Source organism: Diorhabda carinulata, chromosome 5, assembly GCF_026250575.1.
Source record: "Diorhabda carinulata isolate Delta chromosome 5, icDioCari1.1, whole genome shotgun sequence".
Lineage (NCBI taxonomy): Eukaryota > Metazoa > Arthropoda > Insecta > Coleoptera > Chrysomelidae > Diorhabda > Diorhabda carinulata.
In genome coordinates, this window is record NC_079464.1 from 10,987,461 (window position 1) to 11,012,578 (window position 25,118).

The 25,118-nt window shown below is 31.6% G+C and overlaps 2 protein-coding genes across 4 annotated transcripts in view; one reads left to right on the forward strand and one right to left on the reverse strand.

Moving 5' to 3' along the window:
• Positions 1-6,709, reverse strand: part of LOC130894004 (integrin alpha-PS2) — a 187,836-nt gene extending 181,127 nt beyond the window's left edge. For both annotated transcript variants that reach the window (XM_057800485.1, XM_057800484.1), the window contains exon 1: positions 6,281-6,709. In XM_057800485.1, coding sequence (XP_057656468.1) covers positions 6,281-6,444 — 164 coding nt within the window. In that variant the 5' untranslated portion in view covers positions 6,445-6,709. The remainder of the gene's footprint in view (positions 1-6,280) is intronic.
• A 368-nt stretch (positions 6,710-7,077) lies between these two features.
• The window catches only part of LOC130894005 (uncharacterized), a 49,438-nt gene continuing 31,397 nt past the window's right edge, over positions 7,078-25,118 (forward strand). The window contains exons 1-5 of one of the 2 annotated variants that reach the window (XM_057800486.1): positions 7,078-7,447; positions 13,409-13,518; positions 16,207-16,395; positions 19,837-19,973; positions 23,025-23,220. In XM_057800486.1, the coding sequence (XP_057656469.1) occupies positions 7,378-7,447; positions 13,409-13,518; positions 16,207-16,395; positions 19,837-19,973; positions 23,025-23,220 (702 nt within the window). In that variant the 5' untranslated portion in view covers positions 7,078-7,377. The remainder of the gene's footprint in view (positions 7,448-13,408; positions 13,519-16,206; positions 16,396-19,836; positions 19,974-23,024; positions 23,221-25,118) is intronic. The other variant, XM_057800487.1, reaches the window with a different exon arrangement.

Below are 25,118 nucleotides of genomic sequence, written 5' to 3' on the forward strand. Positions count from 1 at the left end.
TTCTCTATGATCGGACGTGCCCACGCAATTTCGCCCACGCTTTATATCGTCACCTTTTACTTTTTACGCAATATCATGACGAATTCATAGAGTTTGTTGATTAATTTTCGATTAAAGTATTTCATACTTATTAAATTATTAGAATTTAGGGTTTTATTTTTCACGAAACTGGGAAAATAAATGGGTTTAGATTAAATTACTTAGAAAATAAACGGAATATTACACTAAGAAATTCAGAAAGAAAGCCAGATAAATGTAATAGCAGTAATAGCATCATCGATCTACAAAAAACAAAGTTATGGTAAGTGTAAAAACTATAGAGGAATGGACAGATCAATACTTTATTGGATATTCACACCAAGACAATATAGCAGAGACAATAGCACACACCACCAAAGGACATAAAATATGGAAAATATTGAGGCAAAAAATTTGTCAAATAACTGATAAATATGATTAAAACGAGGAAAATGAGATTGTTATGAAAATAAGCTGTGAATCAAGGAGTATTGAGCCCGTGAATATTTATAGTAATAATGAATATATATGATAAACTGAAAGCAATCGTTGTTTGCTATCGACGCGACGTGCTAATGTTCGCTAATACAACGGAAGAAATAACCGAACAAGAGCATTAAGAATCTCAAATATTTGAGAACAACAGTAAGATAAGACGGAAGGATTAATAAAGAGATATCCTACAGAGTAGATATCAGCCCTACTAACTTCCTAAAACGATTTTTTTGGTCTTCCTCTTCTTTTCCTTCATCGTCTCTGCCTTTCTGTACTCGTTTTACCTATCTTCTACTCTTCCTAGATATTAATTGATGGGTTCTACTTGGGTATCAATCAATTTTGCATAGTAAGTAAAAAATATCAACATAAGAATTCTTAATGAAAGTGAATTAAGAGGAGATAATAGCGGATATAAAGGGGCTGTAACAGCGAATAATAAAAGCAGTGTTCTTAATCTTTTTATACAATAATTATTTACCAAACCTACTTCAATATTTTTCCAGTATCCCATTAGACAGCGTAGTGAAGTGAACTAACGAAAATTCTCAGTGTATTTAATGGAATTGATTTGGAAAAAGATGTTCTTTTTGTTGGCAGATAATATTATTTTTATTTACTTATCTTATTTATGTCCAGCCATTTAAAAAATTTTGTTATAATTATAGCTGTTTTTATCACTATATATTCAATTCAAAACTTATCAATCGTATTCGAATAAACAGATGAAGTTCCATGTATGGAAAACCGCTCATTATCTTGGAAACAACTTTCTATAAATTTAACTGTGTAAAGATTTTTTTAATAAGACCGAAATCATGCTGGTATCTAAATTGTTATCAGATCTTTCGTTTTCTGGAAATATAAAGAACTTTCTTATTTCGAGTGCATCCCCTTGTATTTTTCTATTATTGAAATATTCAAGAAATTGTAACTAATTTTTTATTTATTATCTTAATAAATTATTGATGCTGTTGTTTTTTGACATTTATGATGGCTCGTTTATCTGATAAATGATGAATTTAAATTTTAATTATATGGAGATGTACATAGAAGCCAATAAGGAATTTTTAATATCGTTGATAGTTTATATATTAACTGAAGCCCGATAACATTGGTCTGGCGTATTTGAATTTATTATTATATACTCGTAGATCATATCTACATTGACTTGGTTATTTCCATGTCCAAATAAGTAGTTCAAATTGCTATTAATTTAGAAATTTTATTTTTTGAAACTTCCAGACGTTGACAATATTCCAAACACACTATTTAACTGTTGTTTGAATGGAACAAGATGAAGTTTTGTCTTGATAGACACATTATGTGACGTCAACTAATCCCAGAAAATGGATTGGAGGGCGTAAGTCGAATAGCTTACTTGATTACCCGGAATGGCCCTCCAGACTATTTTTGTGGGCTCACTTAAAAAATAATTGTATATTAAACAAAACAACTATCAAATTTCAGGAATTTGATTACCACAAAGATAAAAAGAATTGAGCAGTCAGGGATGTTATCAAATGTATTGAAAAGTTTTAAATATTGCATAGCTCGTATTGAAAAAACATTTCAAGGATCTGCTGTAACCGCATTTACTTTGTTTTATAAATTTTATGATTTGCTTACTACTCAAACGTAGTCCTTTGATGAAGACATTATCATCTGAGGATTCGTTTACAGTTATTACATATAATTTGCCGCAATATAAAAAAAAACATAGGGTGATCTATTTGATACAATAATGTTTACTTTATTTCTGAATAAAACAGTATTTCGAAACAAATTGTCATAGTTCTTTTTAATATCAGCTTTATGCATAAAAATAAATTATATTATTATACACAAGTAAGATGAATAACTAAAAATAGTATGTAATCAAACATATCTGAAATCAGTTACAGTGGAAAGTAGATAATACCGTGAGAATTTTGATAATAAATATTTATTAGTTGGAATACATTCATTTGTCGAGGGTTTTGAAACTAACGAATTTGTATCCCCGAAGAAGATCACTTGGTTTCCGAAACACGCGTCCGTGTGTTATTATGAATATTGGTGTAGTGATAGTATTAGTATGTTCAGTGATAACAAAGCAGATAGAATTTCTTATTTCCTAGACCTTTTGATATATAAATGCATCTAAATGTTTTAAAATTAGTTTTCTTTAATAATTTTTGAAAGATGGATGAAAAATTGACGTTTCGACTTAACTCCAGTCTTTATCAAAATACGATAAGTGAAATTTATTATTCTATTTTGTAAATTCTAATAAATTTACAAATATTTACATGATTAATGCTACACATTTGAGATGAAGGAACTAAAGAAAAATTATTGTTTTTTATTAGAACAGAGTTCTATTTTGATTTTATTCTTATTTTGATAATCATGAGAGCCTCCCGGTTACAATACTTATTGATTTAGTTCATGAGCAGCAAATTACTAGGTACCCACGTCTCAAAACTGTAGAATTTCTATAAAATGTTCTAAAAGATGTTTGGAAATTAAATTCATTCAATTTTTTTGTATTGTGGTTCAAAAAAATAAATCAAATAGGAGAACTTTCCACAGTTCTGAATACCTACAAATCATAATTTGGAAATGAGTAAAAAAACATACATTTCATGAATAGGCGGAAGGTTAAGAGAGGAAACAAAATTGTTGGAATCCCTAAAAGTATACATACAGAAAAAATACGAATAATGTGGATGGAAGTGAATCCGTGAAGTTGATATGAAGTTTGGCTTGCAAAATTAAGCAATAATATTTGAAATACAAAATTATAAAAATGGCAACAAGACTCTAAACATAACATCGTTAATACTAGATATAATTATTATGAACGAAACAATTTATTCGGCATAGTTAGTCTTATCAATGCAGGGAAGGCACAATATTAAAATTAGATTGAAGCTCATACTATTGTAATGTCGTTACTCATTTCAATTTGAAACCAAAAGTTCGGATGGTTAGTTATGCAAATCTTATTTATTTAAAAACAATAAGGATTGTCTTGCATCGACTTGAAATTTAATTTATAGCTCGTCTAAGCTTATCGCTACGTATGGTTGTCTAGATTTGGGATGATAAAAATTCAAGTTTGCATTTGAAAATAAGTGAAGAAAGCATGGATAAGGTCAAATTAATAAATTATTATACAGTAATCAACAGAAAATATACAAGTAAGTGTGAAACTAAAAATAAATAACTAGAGAAAAAGCGTTAATTATATGATTAGCCCAGGTTTTGGGCATGTATTCACATACGTTTAACAAATAAAAACTAAAATGAAGATGAAAAAACTGAGACACAAAATATCTGATATTTATTTTATGCTGTTTGTAAATAATTTAGAATAATGAATTATTCTGCATATAGTTAATTAACTTAATCAATCAGAATCACTCCGAATCAAGTTGAATCTGATTGACCAAGATTCGGCTTCGAGCGCTCCGTTTAAATGTGAAGGGACTCTTTTCCCGCCTTCAGACCGGACGAATCTGGTTCAATCAGGTTTGATTCGCACTTGATTCAACCTGTCAGATTCCTCGTCCGGTCAGTCTTGAATCAACAACCATACGAGATGGACGTGGAGTTATTAATTTTAAAAGTTAAAGAAAATAGTGCGATTTATGACGACTACGAAACACTATTGCATTTAAAACAACTGCGTCCATGATGATAGCTCAAAAGCAACTAGAAGAAGGAAAACAAAAAGAAGATGAAAGGATTTTTTTATAGATCCAGGTTGATTCAGCTGGTGTGAAAGAGTGGAGATGACGAATCAGATTCAACTTGATTCGGAGTGATCCAGATTGATTCGGATTCGTTTGGTGTGAAAGGGGCCTAACCTAACCGAACTCGCATCAACATTTAACGTCATTTATTACTTAGTCTGTTTACAGTGCTCAATTTAGATTTTCTATGTATATAAATCGAAGTCTTTACCAGCTAGATTATGAGCATTTTCATATTGGGAATGTGGCAAAATTAAACACCAAAGTGCACTTAATAGATAGGACTGTATTTAAATTTAATAGAATTAATTCTATCAAGCGTCAATTTGAATACTGAATTTTGAAATCCATGAATTTTATGTGTTTACAAGAAACTACACAATTTAAAACCGCTGAATCTTAACTAATCATTTCCCAGATGATGAATATAGCTCGCAAGAGAAATTAATTTTTGTTTTTAGACAGATTTATAGTTTGATTTTTTATTTATTTTGATATTCATGATCTATTGATTGATATGAATACAAAAATTGTCATATTTTGATAAAGACTGAAAGTAGTCGATATTATATGCTTTTCAACGAAATTTTAATTGATAAAGACCTAAATCAAATGGAAAAGGAAAATATATATACTATTAGTTTTTTGTTTCTTGGGTTATTTTGATTTTAAAGAAATTGAAATATTCTGGTAATGTGTTATGTCCGTCCTGACTCGCTCCAATTTCTAATTAACTCAAATAATTTGATAGTCGCTAAGATAATACTTAACTAATAATAATAAAGATGAGTGTGCCTTATTTTGATATTTTATGTCTACTTTGTAGCATCTTTTTTGATCTAGGTAGTAATTGGTTTTCTATTAAGGGTCTAATAGATCAGTAACACTATGCTCCTCACTTATTAGGAAAAATATTGAAAATATTTACTACTAAAGATTCAAGTAACCTAAAAAAATTTGTAGTTCCATTTTATTAATTTCATTATATCTATAAATTATTTCAGTAAATATAAAATTAGACTGAATGAATATATCAGTTAATCGAAAACATACCTAAAACTGAAGAAAATAATATGATATATATTAAGATCTTCCAAGCAGTATTTGGTAAAGATATTAAGAGACCAAGAATAACATGAAAAGCGACATTTGTTTTTTGAATTACATCAATTTTATATTTTATTTACATTGAGATATCACAATGCTCGGTTGATCAAATTTCCCGATAATTGACAATAATTAATTAAAATTTCCGGTGATTTTTGATATTGTTAATGCTTGAAAAAATTTTTATACTCATAGAATTCAATATTCAAATTGACGTTGATAGAAATATAAAAAACTACTCATAATATAGCTGGCAAAGACTTCTTTACAATTCATATATATACATATATTTTTGAAAGCTCGGACTATACATTGAAAAAAGAATACTTGGGTATTCTATTGCTGCCACAATCCCACAACAATAATTTTCATATATATATAAACATATTCAAAAAAGGAATTCCTTACCAGACAGGTAATTATTCTGTCATTAAAATACAAAAACATATTTTTTTATGTGTATTCCGCGCTTTAGAATATTTATATATTCATCTTCAGGGAATTAATTAACCGAGAATAGTGATACTACAACTTTGTTATAAAATATCAAATTCAAATAATTCCAAATACAACCTTCCAATTGACAATGTCATAGTTTCTAAACACTTTATATTGAGCTAGTAAATAAATAGTATTAATTTTGTAAATACGTTAAAAGTAAATGTTTGAATTAATTCTAGTCGTGTTGAATAGAAAGAAATACATTCTGAATGAATGTTTTGGAAACTCAATGGCATTATCATAAATGCTTGTAAAGATTGGTAAAAACATTTAAAATCAATGTCATATCAAAATTGTTGAAAATTATATGATAAAATCTATTAAATAGAACATTCCATAAATTCAAATTTGGAGTGAAACTTAACAATATATTTACACGTTTCCGAAATATTTTTTTGATAAAAATTAATGTGACCTACCATCCCCTGTGCCCTCTGTCTTTGTGGACGGCTACGGTGAAACCAAACATAGACCTGTTATTATCCACAGGTTCATAGACTGCATAATTTTGTTGATCTATATTAAAACAAGTCACAATCGACACCAGCATAGCACAAAAATAAATTAACTTACACTCACACATGATCGAATGTTTTCAAAAATCGCGACAATTAACTTGAAAATTTCGGCTATTTCGATTAAGACACACAGTTTTATTAGTAAATGTTTAATTTATCGCATTATTTTTTGCAGTTACACCGATTTGTTTGTAAAATATGAATTGTTATTTAATCATTCATTATTTTTGTTAGCTGAAAGTCATACTCTGAAAAAGTATTATATAAAGTACGCGATTTGACTTAGCGATAACATGCGACTGACTTCCATAAGGTTTTAAATGTTACAATACCGCCAATCCAATTTTACTTTCAACGACTAACCATAGCAGCGACATCTAGTGATCAACAACAAAATGTAGCATGTAGCCTTCCTACAATAGCTTATATTAAATATACTCCAAATACAGAGGGAGCAGTAATTATTCTGGATATTTAAGCATTAAAACAAAAACTTTATTCCTAAACTTTCACTTAATTAATTAATTTAGAACAGACCTACCAACATTGTGATATATAATAAAGGTAACAAGTCTTTTATTATACTTTTCCACTGCCTACAAATGTGTCACATAGTCGTAGAAAGTGTTCATAGATGTCAGGGAACTACTCTTAATAATTTTGGTGAATTGTTTACATTTCATTTTTTATCACCCAAATATCGTGTATGTAATTAGAAAATATTTTAATGTAACAAGACGTGCATCTTACAAGAAGCTAAAATATGCCAATCTCCAATTTCTAATGAATGTTTGAAATTATAGGTTAGAATAATTGAATACCGAACATGTCAAGAATACTTTTCAAAGCAGACATTTTATGAAGTGGTCAAAAAAAATTAAGTGTATCAAAATATTTCTAGATTATGAAAGTTTATTATTTGCGCAAGCCTCAAGCATTGTTTTTACACGATTCGTGAGTGTCATTTTACTGCAGCCTATATCAGATATTTTTAGGGGATGTTAGGCAGTTCTTTGGTATTTCATGTGCATATACTATTGTTTTCACTTGGTGTTGTGTCTACTTTAGGTATGTTTTGGTAAAATAAAATTTTTCTAGGTATTGTTTTCAGGCATCTGAATTATTGATTTGGATTCTAATTTGACATTACTAAAAAAGCAGAAATTTTTAAAAAGATTAAAGCATACTTTTTCTGCCTTCAACTATCTGAAATAATTATATTATGTAGGATTTAATTACCCTAAATTCTTTTAGTTTCTTTCAACTTGATCTGTTTTAAGAGTTGCGTGCCTTTTATGAATTAGTATCATTGGTGGTTCTTGCAAAAAAATTAGTTTTTTATTAGTAATATGTGTAAAACTTGAAGATGTTTTCCACAAATTCCTAAAATGAAAAGATTTATGGTTTTGCTCAACAAACAACCACCTAAGGGAAACCGGATCTTAGTTCTTGACAATCATCATGGTGTATAAGAACTATTATTATCAATTTGTATAAATGATCTATGTATATCTGTTTAAATTATGTGTATACATTTTAACCATCGTTTTATTAGTATTATCAAATGCAACTTTTGAGAACACTTTCTGTTAGGAGTGAAACTTGAAAATAGAATGGAAATAAACAAATAAATCACTTATTATTATTCATTAAAGACAATTGAAAATAAAGACCATTTATTCCAGAATAAAAATGTGTTAGCTGTTAAATATGCAATTGATCCATAGTCTAGTTTTGATCAAATGATTGTTCGGAACAATGTTAGTAATGTCTGTTGGTCAGTACCCCATTCTTTGTTTGTTAGTGTTTTCAGTAAGTTTAATCGATTGTTGCAAGCTAGGAGAATATTTCTAATAATATGAGAAATTTTATTGATGTTTCCATTTTCATTTATCCATTATATAGTTTCAATATGTTTGGTATATTCTTTTGTATTGAGAAAAGAATATAGCGAGCCTTTGTAGTTGAAAAAGTGAAACCAGTTTTTTGTGACCACAGTACTAAGTTATGGATAAAAGCCTACCTTTTTCAGAAGAGATTTTTAATATTTTTGCTTTACAATAAACAACTAAATCATCTGCATATAGTCGAGCTCTTACTGGCAACTATAAGTTTTTTAGGATGCCGTTGATTGCGATGATAAAGAGTGTGGGACTTATGATTGATCCTCGAGTTATATCATTTTCGAAATATGTTTTTTCGGAGGAGGTCCTGTTGGTTTTTAATTTAAACGTTCGAATTCTCAGAAATTTTTTGATAAAAACCAGGCAGTGACCTTGTATATTGAATTCGTTTAATTTCTTTATGATGTTATCATGCTATGCAATGGCAAAAGCTCGGTTAATGTCAAAGAAAATAGCCAAACAGCTGTTTTTTAGGGCGATTGGTGATTTGATTTAATTTTCCAAGTCTACGACGATGTATTGATATCTAATTAGCCTAGACCAGTTCTGTGTCAGTTTCTTAATTTGAGTGCCTATTTATAAAATATTGATTGATCCTCGCATAACTGTCTTCTGCAATTGATATTGAAAGAACTATAACAAATTCACATTTTTGGTATGAATGTATGAGATTCTATTTGTCTCTGAGTTTAGAATAATTCCAAAAGTTTCTATCTACAGTTTTATAAATTTTTAGAACTGTGATAACTATCCATAAAGAGTTCTTTTTATGGGATCTGACACTTTCACTGTTAACTTTACAGTTACCAGACCTGTCTCCCACAATATTATTGTTGCTAACTAGTATTTGTAAATTGAATATGAGATAATTTTCGATTCATTAAATTGATTATCTACTCATTTTTCTTGGAAAATTTTTCGGTTTTGCAATGTTTCGAGGATGTTTTCCTAATTCTTCAGGTTTTGTTTCGTTTCATTTATTTCGTTCAAAAAAATTTAACTAAAAATATATTTAATTTTTATTCAATAAATTCCCATTGACTCTAATATCAGAGTTTCAAGATAATGATTGTTATACAGAGAAAATAAAATATTATTAACTGAGAAGTGAGGTATACTTAAATTTAAATACTCAAAAGTTTAATTTAGAATGATAATAGGAATGAATATACATATTGAATGATAAGTATAATGTTTCCAAACTCAGAAAGTAGAAACTATCATGGTCATTGAACTTGTTATAATGTAAAAAAAAAACTTTTTCCATATTCAATCTTTTCGCGACACATAAACTTTCGTCTTATTTTCATTCTCAAATTGCCGCCTTTATAGATTCCTTTTTTTATGTAAAACGCAATCACAAGTAGGACCACCCGGGTTGCGGTCAATATATGGGTTTAGCCTATCCATTTATCCATTATCCATTCACAAACAATGGAAATAGTATGCCACAAGCGTGCCGTTGGGATACTTGTAAAAAGGAAAAAAAAATATTTTAACGGAATAAAAATTAGGCATTATGTACATAGTATTAGGTACACTTATTTTTTATTGAACATTATACAGAAATTAAATTATAAAAAATTATAATATATTGCGTCATCTGAGGAATTGTCATCTCCTCTTCACGTTATAATTAACGGGTCGACGGTCCGATCGATTAAGTAGTCAAGATCCCACATTTTCTCCTCTTCTTTAATGACATGGCAACGACGCACACTGGAACAAAATACCGATTTTACGTACATTGCTTTCTATGTGCTATGCTACTAACACAAACAAATTTCACTGTATTAAAGGACAAGCCCAGGAATAAGGGAAAAACATGGAATTTTAAAAATAATTTGTTACTTTATTTATTTATTTTTTTTAGCAATTTGTAATGTGAAGTGTGCTGCCTACAAAGAAAACAGATAGAGATAAATATGTTTTATTTTGTAGAAATACACATTTTTTTACAATATGTTGTTTACCACCTCTCTATTTACAAACAGCCAAACATCGCTTTCTGTCTTTGTTATTGTGCCCAAGGTTGCAGGTTGTGGCAGCTAATCTCTTCGAATAATTCAAGTAGAAAACCTAAAGAACACAATGCAACGAGTCGATTTTCGCCAAAACTTGACAGAAAAATTACAAGTGAGATTTTATCCAAATAACCCATAATTTTTTTCCTAAAAATATTTTCGAGGCGATGATTTTCTTTTGTTCAAATAAGGTCTATAAGTGAATTGAATAGAAAGGAACATGGGTAACACCATTTTATGAAAATTTACTTTTTTTCGGTTGAGGTATTATCCCCGTTTATATTTTATCCTCAAAAAATATTAGTTAATTGATACTTTTTCAAATTTTATATCGAGTAAATATTCTGTAAGGGTTTAAGAAGGAGTTAATACAAAAATTAATGAAAAAAAATTTTGTTTTTTGTCAATGTCGCGTTTTTCCCATTAGTCGTTCCAGTGTGCGACGGTTCGATCGATCAAGTAGTCAAGATCCCACATTTTCTCCTCTTCTTTAATAACATGCTGGACTGCTTTTCGTCAGTTCTCTGGTGTCACCTCCTTAATGGCTTGATCAAACAGTAGCTTAACGTCTTTCATTTTGAATGTCGTGTTGTGTCTTGCTACAAATCCTTTCACTTGTGCTCATATAAGTTCTATAGGATTTAGTTCGCAATGATATGGCGGGGTGCGCAGCACAGTTACACTATGTTTTTCTGCTATATCTTCCACGGCGTATTTCATAAAACGATGTTTGTCTAAATTTGCTATAGCTAATAGTTCTTTTTCTATCAAATTATCTTCAAATTCAATACTTTTGGTGGTTAACCAGTCAATAATTTCTTGTTTTCTCCAAGATGAAGTTGCAGTCTTTTCTATGCGTCGAGAATGATAACTTGCGTTATCCATAACTACTACTAATTCAGCCGAAAGATATTTTATCATTTCACCAAAATAATCTTCATATACATCCGAATCCATGGCCTTGTGGTAATCTCCCATATGGCACGACCTTCTTTTAAAATCCCTCTTCGCTTCCAATATGGACGATTATTAGTCTTTACCTGAAGGCACCTTAATACTCGTTGACAGGCCTTCCATGAAAGCTTGGCGAGCACTTGTTATACTTTTGTCTTGCCACATTTTTGGTACAGTATAACCTTCATTAATCCACGTCTCATCAATAATTTCTTCTGCTCTGTTCTGTACTGTTTTATACTTCTTAGGTATTTTCGTCGCCAGCAAACAATTTCATCGCTTTCCAGTAAAAGTGCTTTACTGTTATGCTTTTTCCAGGCAAAATCCATATTTCTCAAAGTGGACCAAAGAAGTTTTTTAGTTATCAACGGAATACTGTCATCCTGGCCAAGCTCCATTAAAATCTTACCTAGGGTGTGTTTTTATTTTTTAACATAAAAAGAGTGAACTTTTCTTTGAATTACACTTTTGGTGTCTTCATAAAGGACTTTTACTGGTCTGACAGGACTTTTCTTGGGAGGTTCCACTTGGCCTGTTATCTTTCTCCCCTGGAATAATTTAAAAACGGGGTACTTTCCAATTCCAGTCATTCGGGAACATCGGTCGACAGTTTCTTGTACAGTAAATTTCGGGTAAGTTTTCAGTCACTGATCGTGGAGAATTATTGGAACATCTTTTCGTTGGTGTAAATGTCGCCATTTTATTACTAATCTTATAATACTGTGAACACTATTTACGGCTTAACAGCAAATACTGAAGCGTTAAGCTAAACAAATGTACTTAGAAAGGTCTAAAATTTTTGGGTAAGGCTCCATTGCCCTTACGGCGAATGGTCAAGCCGAATCTGAAATAGGGTTGGAATTAGGAAGAGGCACTAAGAGACGGTTAAACGGTACCTGTTAAACGCAAAACGTAATTGTATAATCTACTACCTAAGGAATCCTTACACAATATTTCAAGACCTACACCTATGGCCGGCACCGAAATTGAGCCGAACTGGACGGAATTCCCCATTTTATTGCTCTATACCTTTCTGAAATAGACTATAGTTCCGTATCCATCGACAAATATTTCTTAATTTCTCTTTGCATATCTTTTAAAATGTCTGTGTTAATCTTATTAACCACTTCATTTTTTGGTGCTAAGGCCCGTGATGAATTTTTTAGACATACGCTTTCATGACAGTCACTGAAGGTACCATTGTACCTAACCTCAAAAATTCCAAACAGCTGAAACTATAGTCAATTGTATAGCCTACTATAGAACCAAAAAGAATTTCAATGTCAAGGATTTTATCACTCAACATATTCTCCTCTTAATTGGATACGTTTATTACAGCGAACCTGCAACGTCTCTAGACCTTTCTCCTTGCTCTGCAAACCAGACCTCCACAGTTTTTATTACTTCCTCGTTGGCCTTCCTGATCGGTCATCATCTTCAATGGAAAATTTACCTCTTTTGAAGCTTGCAGTCCAATTTTTCACGGTAGCATATGAAGGACATTGATCACCAAGGGTATTAAGCATATCTTCGTAAATCTGCTTACCTCATAACTCTTTTAAAACAGGTACTTGATGATGGCTTTATACTCCAATTTTTCGATTTTCACTATTTCGGTGGACATCTTTTTTCTATTAATTTATTGCGTAACTCTGGTTTACTTTTTTGACGTCAAACTTTACACTGACACTTCTAATAAGTTATTGTTCGTTGCTATGGTAACGCAATATTTTGTTTATACATGGAACTGGTCTAGGCTAACTAGTTATCAATACATCCTCGTAGATATCGATTTAACTTTCGGTAATATGATACGTCGATAATATAGTATTTAGGGTTTGAACTGTATGTTAGATGGCGCTGAAGTAACAAAATGTTGATATTTTTTGACAATTTTTTTTTGTTTTTGTAAAAAATATTTTTTTTTAATAAAAAGCATACTATGTTACTTCTAGTACCTCCCAGAATATGTGTACTAAGTTTCATGATGATTCGTCAAGTAGCTTTTGCGTGAAAGCGTAACAAACATCCACGCTTTCACATTGATAATATTAGTAAGGATTTCGTTATTTGTATTAGTCGACATATTTATATAATCTTTATCGTCTTAACAAATTGTTTCTTTTAATAATATATTTATGTTTCAGATATTCGGGATGTTGTATTTGTTATTATTAGCCAGAATAATAAATATAATCTGGTATTGGCCGAAAATTTGAAGACTTCAATACTGAATGAATCCAAAACTTTATATAATGTAAGTATCTGGATTGTTCACCAAGATAGAAATTTTAAGTTTCTCGACGTTTTGGCTTCCAGAGAATGAGGTTAGGGGGATTATTCGTTCATTGAAAGAAGTGATCTGATTCTGAGGTCTCAATCTGCTTATTTCACGCAAAGAATCACCCCTTTTTAGTTGATCCAAGGAATCAATCTGTCTACTCCTCGGAATTACATCAAAATGAAAGCTGAAAAAAATTAAAATGATTATAATATAAATAAAAGAAAATATGCTCACCATAGAGTGGACACGTAGCCGTATGGACCTTGTGAATATAGGAGACTTATTGGTGTATGGTAGGTATGGTATGAATAAGAAATGAGTGGAGTTCGTCTTTTCGGGAGGTTTTAGAGGAAATGTTTTTATTAGCAATGGAGCAGGCCGAAGTGGCATTGGAAAGGAGTGGATAAAGAAGATGTTTCCAGGTTGACGGTAATCTTTGGCTATCGCTACTTGCTCTTCAGCAGTTTGGATAGCTACTCAAATCATTCTGGACTTGAAGGAGCGAAGTAGGCTGTTCCATTGCCCTTACGGAAATATTTCGATATATTTGGCCCAATGAGGAACTGCATGGTGTTCATTGGAAATTTTATCTTTGACAGATCTGATTAGGTGGGGGAGTTTCTATATGGGTTTGAAGATTGTTCAAATACTGTGGAGTTTTACTAATTCTGACTATTTCAATCAGTGGACGAGGATGGAAGAGTTGAAGATGAAAATTTATGGAGGATTTGTTGTAACCATTCTGAATCAATGTTTGTTTCAAACAACTGATTTTAGATTATCGACAGGATACGTCAGTTAGCGATATGGATCGTGATGTGTGTATGACTGACAGAGTTAAGATGGGCCTGATGATGAGACTTGGCAATAAGAAAGCTGTTGTTCTGAGTGGATTTGCGATAGACGGGATAGGAGAAAATATGTGAAGAAAATCTTTTCACGTTAAGAAATGGTACGAGATGAGTCTTGCGCCACATGCATCGTGAACGTTATACGGGATATAAGCCATTTATAAGAAGTATGAAGGAATCTCATGGAGCCAGACGACTAAGTGTTATCAAAACATCGTAACCAACAGCCTGGTCGAATTTTTGAGTAAATCAATGAAATGATAAGAGTTTTGGCGTAGGATTAAAAGTTGGATTTCTGGATTTTTGGAAGACTATATGCGAAAAATACGGGATGGTTTTTCTCGAGGTATGAGTTTGGCTTTAATGTTCTAAACTGGTTTACTTTAGTCTATGAAGACGATAACTTGGTTATCGCAACGCGTGCTAGACAGTGTAATTGTGAGTGTTGGTGTAATTGTGGTGTATGAATATCACCAACGGTTCTAGAAACTCCAACTTAATACCAACTTAAGTTTGAATTTGTTGATATGAGTTTTTATTATCGTTTTTAGATATGTGCTGCTAATGCTATTATCTCTCATTGGGGATATTTTGACTGAACCACTAGCAGTGATAATTAGTATCCACCTTTATCTTGATATTTTCTATTTATAATTTTTTTTGTGGGATTGTAGAAATCGACCACCAAAGTGTACTTTTCTTGATATATATTTCGAGTTTTCGAATACATATGTATTCATCATCTGGAACTGAAAATATGGTGAAAGTACAATTTAAAAATATGTATATTATATTAAAAGTATAACAATTTAAAAATTACTTAGTTAATCGATAATTGTAGTGTTTTGAAATTTTGTATGATTGATTAAATTCACGCGATACAAAATATAATTTTCAAAAAGACACTTGACAAATATGGAGGTTGTTTACTCTTGATACTATTAAAATGTATTTTAAATTTGAAATACGTAAAATTTTAGAATAGATTCGGTTGTCTTATAAAGAACTCAACGCAGAAATGGAATAGCGCAAATATCCTCTTAAAACATAAGAAAGGCAGTAAGGAGGACATCAGAAACGACCGCCTAATAAGCCTTCTACCAGTAGTATACAAAATATTCACAAAAATTATTAACAACATAATACAAAATTAACTAGATGCTTCACAACCAAGAAAATGGGCTGGATTTATGAGTAGCTTCTGTAATATAAAGATAATCAGCTGAATAAAAGAATACGAAATACCATTTTAATTGACTTCATTGACTTCGAGAAGGCATTCGATTCATTGCAATAGTTTCAAAACAGAATATTTGATAGGGAGAGTATGATATAGGAATAACTCATTAAGGACATAATATATTGAATTTTTTCGCTGAACTAAAATCTCAACTCAAAAAAAGTAGTAATATCATATATTACGTACCTTGTAATAATTGTAACGCTGTTTACATAGTACGGACACTACGGACATGTAATATTTTTCTTCTAATTTATTTCAACTCTATTTAACATGTGCTGAATTTATACACACGCTTTTTCTTACTTATTTAATTCATTTATACTCTTACACTAGATACATGAAACTATGTACTTAACCCAAACTTGTTTCTTTTTTCGATATTCATGTTATTGATTCTATTGATTGATATAATCATGCAAATTGTCAATATCAAATGATGATAACCAAAATTGGTCGAAACGTTAATTTGTTCTTATTTACCATCAAAAGAATCCTAAAATCATGACGATTTATCAAGTAAAAAAATATATCTTAATACAATATGTAAGTGAAGTTCATTTGTTCCAGAAACATCCAGTGATTCATATATCTTGCAAAGATTTTCCAGGCGATGGCGGCTGGACTATATTACCTCTCATTACACCGCTGTCAAATTTACACCAACATAATGCATCGTGGGTATTCTTCATACAAGACTACACAAATATAAGATTGAATGTACTTTTATCAGTGTTTGAAAAATACAACCATACACAGGTGAGTAATAAAAAAAAACTATAAAAATGCGGTTATACTTTGATGAGTAACATCGCAGGCTGTAGAAGTTCCCGTGAGGGTTATCCAGATTCCTCATCAGAGTATACGAATGTTTGTTGAAGTTTATTGTATCACGAATAAGTGTCGGTAGGTCAAAAGACAATATCGTGTATGAATCATGGATCAACGAATTTGGAGGAAACAATAGATATCACTTTAGAAAATGAATGAATGCTGACCTCACAGACACGAAGGAAGAAATAAACAAAAAAACTTGAGCACAACAGCACCAACCTATTTAGATCCAGGGATAATACAAGAAGATATCAAACATCAAAAGGGCGAAGTACTAAACTCACTAAAGTATGAGTTAGGAAAGCTAAAGATCACTTGGAATTGATGGCTTTACAAACTTCTAAAAAAGAATTTATAGATATCAAGCAAATAAACCAGTCAGATTATATGAATATCTATCAAAAAATTATATATATTCCCAGCAGAAGCTATGCGTTAAAAATACGTATGGGAACAAATAAAAGAGTGACCTAACCTAGCTCTCGAAGGTACTTTTCGACATCATGTAACCATCGTTTGCGTGGCCGCCCAGTCAGTCGCCGGCCCTCGGGCTTCTGCCGGTACGCTTTATACATCCCCTGCTCCTTAGGTATACGTTCAAAGTGACCTAACCATATGAGTCTGGGCCTCTTGATTTCTTTTACCAGGCAGGAGTCTTCATAGAACCGGTATAAATCGGTGTTTGTACGCCTGCGCCACACGCTCTGCTCACACACTGGTCCATATATTCGCCATAAGATCTTTAGCTCCTACGTGTTTGAGCAACCGCTCTCGCTAGCGTACATGACAACCAGGCGGATAACTGTGCGATAGATCCGCTTGTTCGTTCTCAAGTCTATTTGATATAATTGAATAAAAAAGAAGAAATCCTGGTGTATGATGCTAACAGTCGGACTTTGACCCGACTGAATATAGTGGAGTCTGATTTAAGTAATGTGTCTGTTGATGGAGTACATTTCATTCACAAATTTGGACCATAATGGTGATGCGTGCTTTATGTGGGATTGCAACCATGAATTACTAAGCAGTGAGGGACATGCAGAAAATTATAATGCTACCACGTGTAGAAATGTTTTAAGATGTGTGGCTCATGACGTATTTTATAGCGTATCATGAAATATTCGGTAATTTGGTAATAAAAGTAAGTTTTTATGCAACGGTCCGCCATGAGGGACTGAGAAAGAAATAAGGACACCGTAATGCAATGTATATGTTTCCAGGAAACCCATAAAAACTTTTGTTCTTTGGCTAGATAATTGTTTCTCGCAAAAAAATTGTTTTGGTTATAAACTCCCAAAAGATTACTACAGATGCAAGAATAATTAACTACTCTGATTCACCTAGCTGAAAAGCAACTCAAATACAAACGTAAAACTTGAGATTTATTGGTTGTAGTGATAAAGAGGTGTGCACAATGGAATATTTTGGTTTCTTCAACTGATATGATAACTAGATATGACTTCACAACACGAACTGAAAACCTCTTCTAACAGGATTTATCTGAGTAATATTGTATATGATAAAGCTTCTAGAGATGATTAGGATGTTGTAAAACGAACTGCGACGAAGTGAGTGGTTGCAGAGAATATCGTTTACAAAAAGTGCGATAAGGGAATAACGCTTCCTACTCCTCACAATTTTCCGTCTGGGTTTCCTCATGAGAAAAAAAAAGACAGTGTCTTAGAAAATCTTAAAGAAGCCTTACCAGAGAATCGTTACATGTTTTGACGTAACCTGCCAACACCATAAGAAAACTAAGCTAACTTGTATACCTTTAAAAAAAGTTTCAAATTTTTTAGGTGGAATATCTGATTTATGTGTGTTGTATAAGTATTAATTAGGGTTATTAATAATACTTATACTAATGCTTAATCTATATGAAATGGTTTGACAATTGTTTGTTATATAAGAAATAACTGGCTACACTATTTAATGTTTCATATAAATTATATTTTTTTATTTCTCAGCCAACTTAAAAAATGTGTATCTAATGATATTTTTTTCCATACCACCATTTGTATGACTACAAGGAGGTAAACTCAGGATAGTGTTTCCTCAAAAGTCTTTACCATACTTTATTTCCTACCAGTTCATGACTTGGTAATGAAGTTTTCTATATTGACTGTTTAATCTACTTTCTAAATATTGGAGTGTTTGCATCAACAGAAAAAGTATAATTATTTCATGAACAAATTTACTTTATAAAATTCAAATTGAAATATACTTTGATATATTTGATCATTTTTATACAACATTATAAATCTCGTATGCACTCTTTATGAAATGTTTCTTATGGAAAATATTTTTGACGTCGTCTCTACCCAACTTCGGTCTTTATTAACTCAAATTGTTTGGGCTTTTTTTACCATTGTTAGCTTTCTAGTTCCTAAGAACTATTTCAAAAAATTTTGTCTCTTGTATTTGATTGTATTTAATTATTACCTATTCTCTACATAGTTTTTACTTTTTTCGGATATTTGGATAGTGCCACCAGCCAACCTAATAATCACTTTTTTTGTGTGTTATAGTAGAATATAAATTCAAGTTTAGATATTTTGAGAACCAAGTTGATTTTGTATACCATTCTATTTTTATGTTATCGTCTATTTTAACAATTTTATAGTTCAGTTATAACAAGTGACCTGTCGTGCTGAAAAAAAATTGGTCTTGAAATGCAAAATTACGTGAACGACAGAATTGACGGAAATCAAAAATTAAATGTGTTAAAATTTATATATGCATTTAGATTAAATGTAACTTGCCTACTATGTGAAGGACTTCTCTGACGTCTTCGGTTCTAGCAAAGTCGTCTAAAAACCGTACATTTTTCAAAAATTTAAGAATTTCATACAGTAACGTTAAAATTCGGGCACAATATTTCACTTTAATGTGATAATTCTGAGGATGTAATTATTTATGTACTCGAATCACCTATGAAAGTGTGATGCTTGCAATTCTTTTCGGCTTTTTTAGTTGCCAGACAACAACAGCATTTCAGCTTGCTTTAAAAAGAACTTAAAAGTTCTGAAGGATCTGGGTGCATTTTAGTATGTGATTCAAGTACGTAACAATTACATACTCAGGATCATCGCATTAAAGGGGAATATTTTGCCAGAATTCTAACGTTACATATCAATCAATAAAAAAATTTTCTAGGAAATGTTTCACATATCTCAATAGCAAAATATCATCAAATAAAATGATATATTTTAGATTTATGATCATTAGTATAATGTACTTTTTAGTATTTTTGAAAATAAATATGTTCCGAAGACTTTTAAAAATAGTATGAAAAGCTTTTTTCACAATAATGCCACCTAATTATCCTGTTTGGCTACGTACAAAGTAAAAAGTGAAATTTTCTAGGAAATTTGGTTTGGGAACGCCCTCACTGACAAGGTGGCTACCATAATTCATCATTTCGCTTTTTACAAGGATCCGTCATTTTTCAGATACCCAAATTTTGCTTCGGGATTTTCTATCAGCATGACCCTTATGATCAAGTAAGCATTACATTATTTTTGTTAAATATTACACATAATATAAGATTTTTAATTAGAAAATCAAAAAGATAAAACTAGTATCTACTTATTTATTTCTTTACATTTGACTTTAACCAAAGGTGTAAAAAATTGGACTATCGACTGGGTTTTTTAATGTACCATCGGTATTAGTGTGTTTCAAACTGATACTTTTGCAGTCAGTACACCAAAAGAGCCTTCCACAGATTTTGTTGCTTTCCACAATCTACTGATAAAAATTCTTCTATTGTTAGTAATTAATTCTCTATGGTTGATGGTTAATATTTCAACTAATATATCAACTACCACGAATATGCCATCTGCTACTTCGAGTAAAATAGTACTACGTACCATTCTGATTGTATATGTACATTTACGAAAGAGCTTTGCCTGTTTTTTTGTTTTAACTACAAAATTATTTGTATTTCATGTCTTCATATTAATTAATTTATTTTTGTTGTGAGAGGACGTTATACGAAGAGATGGATCGTAGGCTAAAAAGAGTGGACCATAGTACTTAGCTAGTCACCTTCAGTTTTTGGACTAATTCCTCATGTCAACGTAAAGAGATAACATTATTGCCGAAGAAAAGCTACTACCCCGATATAGCATTTTTGTCGAATAAGGAGGCACTTAATGATATGCAAAATATGCGCTGTAAAACGGAAATATAGGAGATCCAATACTTTTTTACTCGCTTATTCGAAAAACATCAGCTTTCTCAACATTTGCTCAATCAATAGGTTTCCCATGAAAACTTTATCAAGTACCCCTCAATGGATACTTTGATTATATTAGGCTAAGTCAAAATTGGAAGTTCCGTAAGGTTTATCTCAAAGTTGCATTCAGTTTCTTATTATTCAAGTCAAAATAATTCTTGCATATTTTTTTCTGTTTTTTTTTTGAAAATTATGAATTAATTTATCACCTAATTCTATTCAGTTACTCATTTTCAAGTTATCCACTTGTTTTTTAGCCACAATGCATGAACCCAAAATTTTCTGTTTTTTTTTTGAAGAACCCAACATAACTTTATTATCGGAACTAGAAAATATCTATTTTTTTTATCTATAATCTGGCCGGTGGAAGTGGAAATACAAATGACAAAAAAGCAAGAAGAATACTTAAGAATTGTTGAGAGAAAAATATTAAGAACAATATTAGGACCAGTAAAACTAACAGAAAATGAGTACCGAAGAAGAATGAACCGTGAAATAGCACAAGAAATTAAAGAGGACATAGTAAGAAAAATTAAACAACAAAGAGCAAGATGGCTGGGACATGTATGGAGAGCAGGAGAGGAAACAGTAGCGTACTCAATATTAGATTGGACCCCTGGAAGTGCTAGAAGAAGAGGAAGACCAAGGTCTACATGGTGGCAAGAGGTAAAAGACGACCTTAAGAGAATTGGGATGTGGAACTGGCAAGAAAAAACGAAAGATAGACGAGCCTGGCAGGATATGTGCCACAAGATATAAACAGAAGAGAATGGGGACTGATCTACCCCGAAACAAAGAAAAAAAAAGATCTAGAAAGCTCGTAAGAGCGGCGTTACCCCATCTGGGGTGTTTAGCCACCATATATATATATAATCTGGCCGGTCGGTAGTGAGAGCAGTAAAAACGCGTGATCGGCTCATGGGATGCTAGTTGTACCTTTTATAACGATTCGTATTGGCTGAAGCAATGTCTGAGAAAGTCAAGTTCACACAGCTGCACGTTACATTAATTTATTATTATTATATTCTAAAAATTTTATATTAATAATTATTTTAAGCTTTCGTTTTATTATGTTATTTATTTACTTTGATAAAAATTAAAAATTAAACTACATTTCTAAGATGCGCTTTTACAGTAAGAATTATGTGACTGTATAATAGCGCATGTTAAACATGTACTTTAATTTTTATTATTCTTTAATATGTGGTATTATAGTTATGTTATACATTGACTATCCTCTATTTTAAAATAAATTTTATTGTTAAATGTGGCTGTGATATTCATGAAATTAAATTTAAACTGTCTATTTACGTTATTCAATCTGAAGAACAATCATTTCTAAACGCGTCATTGCTTTAATACTTTTAGAATTTTGACAAAATGCATCTGAGGATACAAAGCATAATAAATATTTATTATTTATAAAAACTGGAGCGATTTTCCTCATTGCAACCAAGTTATTGTTTTTTATTGTAGTTGCAATCTTTTGGTTAGTGTGGGTAAAAAAATATTCCAAGACTATAATGTTTACATATGGGATAAAAGTGGCACTGTTTTTAAATTCCACCAATAAAACGCTAAGACGACAAGAGTCACAATGACAATGGAATGTTATCATCCGGTGGTCAACAATTACGGTTAGGTCATTTCCATCCCTAAAAATACCGATAAGTTCCTTCACATCACGATCTTGCACTACCTTCGGGGACTTGAGGAACTTGAGGACGGATCAGTCATTGTAATGGACAATGCATCCTACCATTCCAGAAAACTAGACCAGTGTCCCACAAGTTCCACAAGAAAAGCGGACATACAACAGTGGTTAAGGGAACGAAATATTAATTTTGAAAACAATATGGTGCGGGCAGAACTATTGGCATTGGTTAAAGAGAATCGGCCATTAGTCGAAAGATATGTCGTTGATGAGATAACATTTAGTAGTTAACTAAGTGAACGAAGATTTTAATGTATGAATATTAAAATAAAGTATTTAAAATTCAAATAAAAATGTTAGTTTGAAAAAAGCATTTAAAATTCAATTCAAATTTGCCACTAAATACCTTTTAGTGTTGTGTATGGTGTGATTCAGGCTTACAATTTCTCTCTCACGCACTATGCACGTGATTATTCTCTGTAATGAGCGGCTCTAGTATAGCTGGTAATCACAAATTTGTAGCCAAAACTAGCACATGCCATGTCTCCCTGACGTCTGTGTCTTGTTCTTATCACGTCCATTTTTATTACTATAATTTCCATTAAAATAAGTAACATAATTAGTGAACAATTATAATATAAACACACATTATTCATTCAGGTTGTCAGATCAGTGGAAAAATGGTAAAGTAGGAAATTCCAATTTTCACATTGACAGTAGCCACGAGCTCTCGAAATTTGTTTGGAGTGATGGTGATGGACCGATGATAATACATGAAAAAGCCTTATGTAGTAGCCCACTCGAAGAAAACTCCTCATACCAGTGCCTTTCGATACCAAATGCTGTTCCAACTTGTGTAAGTTTTTAATAAGTATCAAATTTTTTATCGACTAACCTATAGAATAGGTGCTGTTAGCATATGATCTCTCAGATCCCCTGTGTTTCTTCTCTTTTATAATACGAATAGGGTCTTTAGCGTACAGGGATTTCAAAATTGACTGAAAATATAGTAGCACAAATAATCAGAAATAATTATTATAATGCGTAGATTTGACATATAATAGATTTAACCAGCTGACCCGACAAATGGTGTTTTGCCATATACATTATTTCTAGGAAATATTTTCAAAAATAATTAATACAGTAAGTGTGTGGACATATAATTATAATTGAAAGAGGAATGAACTGATAAATAAACCGTGCAATGGTTCAGGTGGTGTTTCCCTTAGTTGCACGTCTCCTGATGAGCAGCATATCCCGATTGACTCATTCTTAAATTTAAGTGCACAACAATATGGGCATTCCTTGTCCATTACACTTTGTAATGAGCATAATATTTAACATTAGACTCATACTTTAATGCTAGTTAAAGAAATTATTCTGATGAAGAATTTTTTAATGAAAAAACTTGTTTCCAAATAAACTGATGTAATAGAAGCGTTATTGTAATTGCTGATTATTGTAGAATTAATTAAATTCTTCCTTTAAAATACGAGGGTTGCTATTTAAGTTTTGAGATATGGCAACACCGATGTGAGTATATCAAATCTGACATTGCCATCATAAAGTTTGACGTTTTTAAGTGAATGTGTTATCCCAAGAGTGATAATTGAGTTGTTAACAGATGCTTGAATAATTCATCTTGGTCTTTAAAAAATGGAATAGAATAGCGAACATATTCGTGTGATAATTTTATATGACTTTCAATGTGGATTAAACCAACAGCACTGTGCCAATCAACTCGTTTCGACTTATAGTGATAAAGCACTGTGTTTCGCTGGTTTTCCGAATTCAATCGTCGTCGCTCTGCGCTACCTAATTAATTTGGTGATTGTCGTCCAAAATCGGCTATTGTACCAGAAAACATCGATGCTGTACGTAGTACAGATCTGATATTGCAGATCATTATGTGATCTACCGTGAGATCGGCATATTTTGGTATTAGTTCCACTCGGATACATTCAATATTTCCGCAGAATTTGACAATCGGTCAAAAAAAGCCCGTCTCTATCGGTGCAAAAAAAATGCTGAAAAAATTGAATCGCGTTTATTAGATCGTGACAAGCGACGAATCATATATCCATGCATATGAACCCGAAACAAAACTACAATCGAATGTATGGGTATTCCAAAACAAGCCAAATCCATAAAAAGTTATTCGCGCACGAAGCACTTAGCAGCAAATGGTAGCCTGTTTATTCGGAATAACTGGACATGTCGCCACCGTTCCATTAGATTAACGTATAACGGTCAATTCAGAGTGGCACACCAACATTTCTTTGCCTTTCTCAAGGAAACCACTCCCAGAAGACGAATCACGACGGCAATACGTGCTCTTGCACATCAAACAAAAACATTTTTTAACAATTAAAACGTCTCATTGATGAGTAACACCTTAGGATTTTTTTTCCAGTGAGGTCAACCTTCTTCTACATCTGAAGAAGCGGTTGATGCGTTTAAATCGGAATGGAAAAAGTGCTTCGACAATTGGTTCAGACGCATGCCAAAAAGTATTGGTCTTAAAGGAGAATATTTTGAAAAACAATAAAGCTATATCCAATATTCGTTTTTATTTGCCTATCTCATTACTTAAGTAGCAACTCTCGTATTAGCTACTTGGCTAAGAAATCCACAATTTTATTCAATCACATTTTTGAAAAATTATGCTTCCTGTTCTGCCTGCTACATTTTGAAAAGCTGCCTCAGAGTGTTTTAATAGTTTTACATTTCGGGTTAATGGCGATGGACAATAGG